General features: G+C 47.2%; 1 protein-coding gene across 1 annotated transcript in view; it reads right to left on the bottom strand.

The window, feature by feature from the left end:
- Nucleotides 1-6116: 6116 nt before the first annotated feature.
- The window catches only part of ARHGEF4 (Rho guanine nucleotide exchange factor 4), a 112381-nt gene continuing 110905 nt past the window's right edge, over nt 6117-7592 (bottom strand). The window contains 1 exon segment of the mRNA XM_059854971.1: nt 6117-7590. Within this exon segment, the coding sequence (XP_059710954.1) occupies nt 7498-7590 (93 nt within the window). The 3' untranslated portion in view covers nt 6117-7497.

The raw sequence follows: 7592 nt of genomic DNA, 5'->3' as shown, positions 1-7592 counted from the left end.
ATTGTAGGTCTCCAAAAATAACAATAACTTACCTGATAACCTTCTGGAAAAAAGCAACACATGTGGAAGAGGAAGGTGCAACGTGACTGCATCAATCTGCAGGAATAGTGTTTCAGTGTCAGGATTATTGCTACAGGTAGTTTTAAGTAGTTGAGCTTCTAAAATTGCAGCTGAGTACAAGGGGTGCCATGGACAGATTTATTTTTTTTCAGTGTGTTTTTCCTCAAGTAATTGTTGGTCAGTGATCCTGGGATTGCTTTCATGTTACAGGTAGATAGGTTTGGGAGTTTTTTGCAGAGCACTGCAGCTGATGAAAATTCATAATCCTCAACCAGTGGGTTGCTGAAATCTGGGATGCTATAAAGGGAAAAGCTGTTCTTCAGAATGGTGCTGATCACTCTCAGGCTAGAAGGATTCTGATGTAGCTGTTCTCCTGGGAGTCTGCTGCTGTGAAACCTGACCTTGTACTGTGTTCAACACCTGCAAGGACATGGGACTGAGCTCTTAAGTCTCTAGATAGAGTTTCTTACATGGTGCTTCTAAATGTATCCATGGAACTGCCAAAATGGAGGGTCAGTGATGGTTTGACTTCTCCCTGTTGCCAGATGGATTTTGCAGTGGCAGTGTAATTAATGTGTGCTACCCTCCCCTCAGTGGCAAGTGTTTCCACTTGCTGTGGAGGTAAGAACTCCCTCTTTTAGGGGCAGCTCTGAACACCTGAGAACAGCCAGAGCCCCTTCCAGGAAAGTATCTGCTCAGTTAGTGATCCGTAGAAACTAGGCAAGAAATTGTGAGTTTCAAGTTTTCCTGTAACTAATTATGGGCAAAACCAAAACTTGCTGTTTCTAACATCTTGCTTTAGAGTCTAAACTCTGTGGCTTGCTGTAAACAAAGTCAGGTAACAGAAAGTTTCATTGGTGAGCTCCCTTGGAATCAGGAATGATGCATTTATTTAGATGGGATTTTTTTTGTGTGTAGGAAATGTCAGTGTTGCTGAATTGCATGGATAAAATGTCTGACTTGTGTGTAGGAGGTTAAGTGCACTCCAGACTTTTATTTTAGTATCCATCAGGCTATTAGCTAGCCTGTCTTAATTATCCAGAACAGATTGGAGGCCATGAGATGACTTTCGTTTTTTAATGTTTATTTTAAACAGCAGCCAGAAGTCTTTGGCAGCTGTGGGAAGCTGGGTTGTGTCACGGGGAGAATTGCAGATGCAGAGGGGAGGCTGTTGAGTCTCATGGGTACAGGAGTCTCAGGTGTAGCCCTCAGTGGGCTAAGAGATCAAATGTGACAGAAGGAACTTGACAATGAGCAGCTCAGCTGTCAGCTTAAATTACCACAGCTGGACCTTAATTTCTGGGCTATAGTAATGGACTTTGTAGTGTTTTACAATAGCTTTTTCTTTTCTGGGCAAGAAGGGTAAAGTATGTGGGCAAATTGGTGCTTCAGAAAGGGGAAGGGGAACACACCTTCCCCAAGTTTTGCTTTTGCCAGCCTTGTAGGAATTGTAATCATGTGAAGTGCCCAGCTGAGCTCAAATGCAGCTCCCTCTGCTTCAGTGAACACGTGGCTGGATTTGGGGCTAAGGTTTTTTTTGATGGTGGGATATAGATAGCAAGTATATTATTTCAGGTTACTGGAGGTTAAAGAAAAAAGCCATAAATTATTATCCAGCCTGGGTAATGGGTGGATGCTGCTTAGGAGAAAAGGGAAAGAAGTAGGTGTGGGAGGATAGAAGGAACTTGTAAGCAGAATGCTGTTCCATAGCTGCTCTATAATCAGTAGTTAGTGCTTTTTGGGAGCATTACAGAATGATACAAGACTTAAAGTTGATAGCTTGTTTATTTCCCATCTCACAACTGTAAATTTAGGCAGTCACACACAAAGGTACACAGCTCTGGGGTCAGTACCACAGGTATTTCATTTGCACAGGCTGTGAAACAGGGAGCTGCTTTGGTAGCAAACTTGTGCAAAAGAGAAGCTCAGGATGTGGGGAGAGGAGAGGTGTAGTAGCAGGGGGAAAGATGACAGGAGTGTTAAGCTAAAAGAACAAGCAGCCTGCATTTTTCCTAGACGTGCCAGCACTGCCAAAGCCATGGGATTTGAGTCATGTAGCTTGTTAAGGACATGTGTGAGACACATGGGAGAAATAAGGTGTGAGGTGTTGATGGCAAGGCAGGGCAGCTGGGATTGCTGTGTGGCTGGGAAGGAGCACCCTTTGGCTTCTGCAAAGCCTGCAGCTGTGTGCCTGGGGGTGGAAAGGAGGAGACTCCATGCTGCTGCCTGGAGCTGTGGTCCCCTGGAGGCATTTCTGTCTGGTGCCAGGTCACACTGCTGGCTGCACCTTGCCCTGCCTCACTCTGGCAGGAGCTGCACTGATGGGTCACTGCAGCCTGGAAGATTGATTCCCTCCCCACACTGTCCAGCTGAAGGAGCACCACTGTGTCTTCAGGGGCTTAAAATCAGCTGAAAACCCTTGTGGTTTTTTTCAGTTATTTTTATGCACTATCAAAGTTCTTATTCTTTAACCCATTACTTACCTGAAGACCTGACCCTCAGCTTTGCTTAGGCTGGGAGCTCTGGGACAGGGATTCCTGCTGGTAGGCTGGTACAGAACATTCTGGTTGATGTTTTGGGTTGCACCAGCGTGGTACTGCTGATGTCAGTAGCAGTGGTGAGTCCTCCCCCTTTGGTAGAGAATGTGAGCAGCAGCAGCAGGCACAGGCTGAGGCTCCAGCACTTGAATGAGGTGTGAGTAGTTCCCTCCTTAAAGCTTGAGGAGTTGCTGTTGTACCAAAGTCCAGATGGGCTTTGCAATGCCCATAACCCTCATGAGCAGCTACGTGGTGGAACTTGCCAGGAGAATTAAAACAACTGAAGTAAGAACAATGGAGAAGGAATCAGCACTTGCTGGATGCTGCCCCACCTGCCAGGTGCTGCCAGCTCAGAGTCTGGGAGGGGAGTGCTGCAGTACTTGTTCAAAACACTGATGGTTGCATGCCAGTCTTGCCACAGACTTCTTGAATGATGCTCTTACATGAAGGTGTGCTTCCACTACAATAAATCTGGAGGAGCACAGGCTGATATTTTGACACGTCAGGTGAAAGGCCTTTTCATTTAAAAAAAAGCTAATTTCTGTCATTCTGGCATCCCAAGAAATGAAGTGTTCTCAGTGTGGAGCTGAGATTCTCCTGTTACTGGCAGGTGCCTGGATTCTGAGTTATCCCTGTTGGTGAGAGTGAGGCCTGGTTTTCAGGTGGTTTTGGGAAGCTGTTGGGACACCCAGGTGCAGATGGTTGGCACATGGTTGGCTCCTGGATGACAGAGCTGTGCTGGCTCTGCAGGGCAGTGTCCTGCACAGTGGGAATCTCCTGCAGTGTACGTGGTGAGCCAAGGACTCTGCTGGACACAGAGGGGCTCCTCCCCAGCTGACAGCCCCTGTCCTTCAGGGAATGAACAAAACAGGAGAGACAGGAAAGGCTGCTTTGGGGGAACTCTTCTCTCCATGGGAACTGACCTAGTTCTTACTTTGAGTTAGCACAAAGACAGTTTGTGCTGGTTCTGATGCTATTAGAACTTGAACAGTGTCTACACCCACAGTGTCTGAATCAGATATTCTAAAGTAATAGTTTAAAATAGAGATTTTTTTTTTCCCTTTTTTCGGGGTCGGAGCAGAGACAGAGACTGTTATTTAGTAGCCACTGGTAGCTTCAGGAAATCACTCTTTCATTTGATTGACATTCTTTACATAATTCTGTGTTTTATTTGACCAAATGGAATCTGGGCAGATTTAGGTCATTAAGAATCATGGCTGTTTTCACAAGAAGCTTCCTAAATGGATATCTACAGAAGGAGAGGAACAGATAGAGCCAACACCCTGTAAAATATCCCAAAGCACCCCTGACTCAATCTCTTTGTCCTTTTTATGTAACTCAATGCAGAACTGTTTTTCTGTGGAGTTCAGCTGGTTCTACCCTAAAATCCAGAAGGATTGGTGGTGTTCAGACTCACATCAGGAGTTTCAGTTTGTTTTGTACACAAATCTGCATTTCTGGCCCCTGTTGAAGGTTCAGCTCCAGAGAAAAGGTTGCTGGTGCCTCACAGCTCTGATTCTTCATGGTTCAAATGGACTCTTCTTGTGGAACTGGCACTCCTTGTCCATTTAGCTGAGAGCTTGTCAGAGCTGTTCTTGGCCAGCCAGGAACCCCATTCTCACAGGTTCAGCTGATGCCCTTGGGATCTGCTCGCTGTGCACAGCCCAGCCCAGCCTGCACATGGGTTCACCCCAGTTCTGCCCATTGGCAGAGCAATGGGAGCCACTCCAGCCCAAATCCAGATGCAGCAGGGAAATCTGGGCTGGGTTAATCTGTTTCCATCTCACACACAGGTGCACTTTGCCATTTAATGAGTAACTTGGGGGATGAGGTGACTCTGAGTGTCTAATCACTTAAAACCTAAGGAGGTTACACCTGATCTGGGACAGTTTGTTCAGGAAACACCGAGGGTTATGGTGAGAGTTGGGAGGGGGAGGTGGTGCTGGCTGTTAAACTAAGGATGGTATTTTGTGATGAAATCCTCTTCAGAGCAATCTGTGGGGTGGGCATGTTGAACACAATGGGTTTATGGGTTTGAGCCTTACCTGTTTTCTGTGCTGCTGCTGTAACTCCACCACTTTGTGTGAGCAGCTTTTTTACCTGATCTCAGTCTTGCATAGGGGATTGGATCCTAGCTCCAAATGTGATGTGCAAGACTAGAATCCCCACTGAGGACACTTTTTAGAAAGAGTACTGATAGTCAAGTGGAGAGTAGAATTCTTCCAGAAGTAATTAACTGTCCATTGACTGGGATGCTGTCTGGCCAGAGAAGTCTGGTTTGGCACTTCAGAAATGTCTGTAAAAAAAAGTGTCTCTGTAAATCCTTTTTGCACACTGGTCAGAGATGCAGCCAGTTCTGGAAGAGCTGATAAATGATGTGATTATTTTAATCACTTGATGCATATTTACTGTTCAGAGTATTGCTATACAGGTAAGTAGTAACAGCCAATTCTTGTGTGTGTTTCAGGGAGGAGGAAGGACAGGGTTGTTGCACTTCACAGCTGCTGCACTCCAGGGTCCTGTGCCACTCTCACCCCATTTCCCCTGGGAGAAGAGGTGAGGATTTCTACCAGAGTGCCTTCATTGTAGATGTAAAGCTGAGTACATTAAGCAACATTCTGCCTAAGACCAGATCAGACATTGCAGCAAGGGGAGCTCTGAATAGATGTCAGCACTTCCTTCACACTGGGGACAGAGTGGTTTTGAGAGGGGTAGAAAGAGGTTTTAGGAGAATCTCCATCCTTGAGTGAATCCAGATAGCAATGGACAAGACTCTGAGCAACCTGTCACAGCTGGCCATGCTCAGTGTGGGGTGTGATCCTGTATCTGTGCTGGGCAGGGGATTGTCCTCTGCCCCTCTACCCCTCTGCACTTACTACAAAGCTGATGATAAGCTCAGAAAATTGATAATTTCAGTGCCAACAGCTTCTCTTCCTGGCCAATCAAAACAAACATGCCATGGATAAGGAAAGGAGGGTGCAGACACTTAGGGTAAACACAGAAATGACAATTGCCTTCTGTTAATGAGTGGTGCTGGCTGTCTGACATAGCTGTGAGTGTGTCTGTGTGTGTGTCAGGGTCTCTTGGTCACCATCTCCCCCCGTGGGTGTCTGTACACACCTGGCAGTGCCTCAGTGTGTCTGCTGGGCCACATGTGTCTGGGTGTCTTTCAGTGTCCCCATGTCTGTCTCCTGGTGTCTGTGTGTGTATGTTGTGCTAATGCTGCTGTAACTGTCTCATCTCAGTGGCTTTTTAGAGAGGGATTTATTTTTTTTTTTCCTTTTGCCTCCCCCTCCCGCCCAGCATTGACCCAGTGTCCTCCCCAGAGCAGAGAGTGACCCCTCTGGTCAGGTCCCTGTGTCCCCAGAGGTGGGATGGCTGCTCTGAGGTCACCTTCTGGCAGGGCCCCTGTGGCTGAGCAGCCCCTGGTGGAGCTGCAAGAGCACAATCCCCACAGTGACTTTGGAAAGAAACAGCTTCACACAGATAGACGGGCTGGAGACAAACACAGGCTGAGAGTCACTTTTACAAGTTTCTTTATGAAATTAAATGTTGCCCCTGGTCTGGGGGGAAGATATAGTGCAAGAAGGACTTTGTACATGCTACTGAATTCAGATATCCCTGGATGACCAGACTTTGGTCAGCTACAGCATCAACAAACACTGGATTTCTGAGCTCTGCAGACAGTGCTCACTCACACTGGAGTTGGAATGAGCCAGTGTCTTCCTTCCACTGTCACAGGATGTCTCCTAATCTAGGGAATTCAGTCAGTATGGCTTCTAACTCTCACTATGGTAAGGCAAATCTTTCTTTTTGCTAACCAAGGTTTAAATTCATTCTTTTTGGCCACCATTTGAAACTTGGGTACTTAAAGTGAGGCTCTTTATGCCAAACGTAGGCCTTTATCAAGTGGTTTTCCATTTTTAAAGTGTCAGTAACACTCCTTGAATTTGAGGGTCTGTGGGAGTTTGCATAACAATGATGCAGAGTTGAACAGCAGACTCTGACTTCTGGGAGCTAGGTTTGCAAATATTGACCTTTCTTTAAAAAAGAAAAAAAAAAAGAAAAGAAAAATTAAACAGACAAAACAGGCATCAAGTTAACAACATCTGACAAGAACAATTACAGACTTACAAAATACACAGTTCTGATTTTTACCATAAATAAACACATTACAAACAATGAGCATTTTCATTGGCCAGGAAATATGGCAGAATGATGGAGAGACGAGAATCTAAAGAATTGAGTATGGTATTAATTAGGCACATTTTTCTCTAACTTATGTAACTCAAACCCACTAGAGAGATTCTTCGACTTGACTCATGCTGCAGGTTGGCACAGTTTAATGTAGGGCACCTTTCACTGGTGCTGCTGGACTAAAGGGAGGGAGGAGGTCACAGTGCACTGCTCACTGTGCTCTGAGGGCCTGCAGAGGCTGCTGAGTTAGTTGGACACGTGGAGGAGGATCACAGCTCTGAGAAACGCAGGGCATGGGGTGGGCAGAGCAGAAGGGTTCATCCCTCCTCACCACGGACTCTGAGCTGCTGTTCTGAGCACGGCCACGGGGCCAGCGGGTCCATCGGCTGCCCTCGCCTGTGGCAGCTGCCAGCCAGCAGTGCTGGGCACAGCAGGAAGGAGTGAGTCCAAGTACAGCTGACAAGGTAAATCTCTCGGGCTGCAGCCTGTCCAGCTCCCTGCTGCACGCTCCTGGAGCTCTGCCTGCCGGGCAGGGCAGGGCTGGCTCCGTGGCACCGCTGCCCGTGGCCTCGCCTGGGAGCCAGCGGGTCAGCTGGGCTGCAAAATAAATAGGGAAGGCAGGAGCACCTGTGCCATCCTCTGTAAGCACAGGGCTGGCTGAACCTGGGCTCCACGCGCCAGGAGTGATGGATAAAGTGCTTTCTCAGAAGGGCTTCAGGCACAAACACGGGGCTGCCCCTATTTCCGGAAGGGCGTCAGCCTGCTGATGTTCTGCCAGAAGTTCGAGGGCTTGCGCTT

This window comes from Haemorhous mexicanus, chromosome 10, assembly GCF_027477595.1.
Source record: "Haemorhous mexicanus isolate bHaeMex1 chromosome 10, bHaeMex1.pri, whole genome shotgun sequence".
Taxonomy (NCBI): Eukaryota; Metazoa; Chordata; class Aves; order Passeriformes; family Fringillidae; genus Haemorhous; species Haemorhous mexicanus.
The sequence above is the reverse complement of the archived record's forward strand: the minus strand, read 5'-3'. Positions and strand labels throughout refer to the sequence as shown.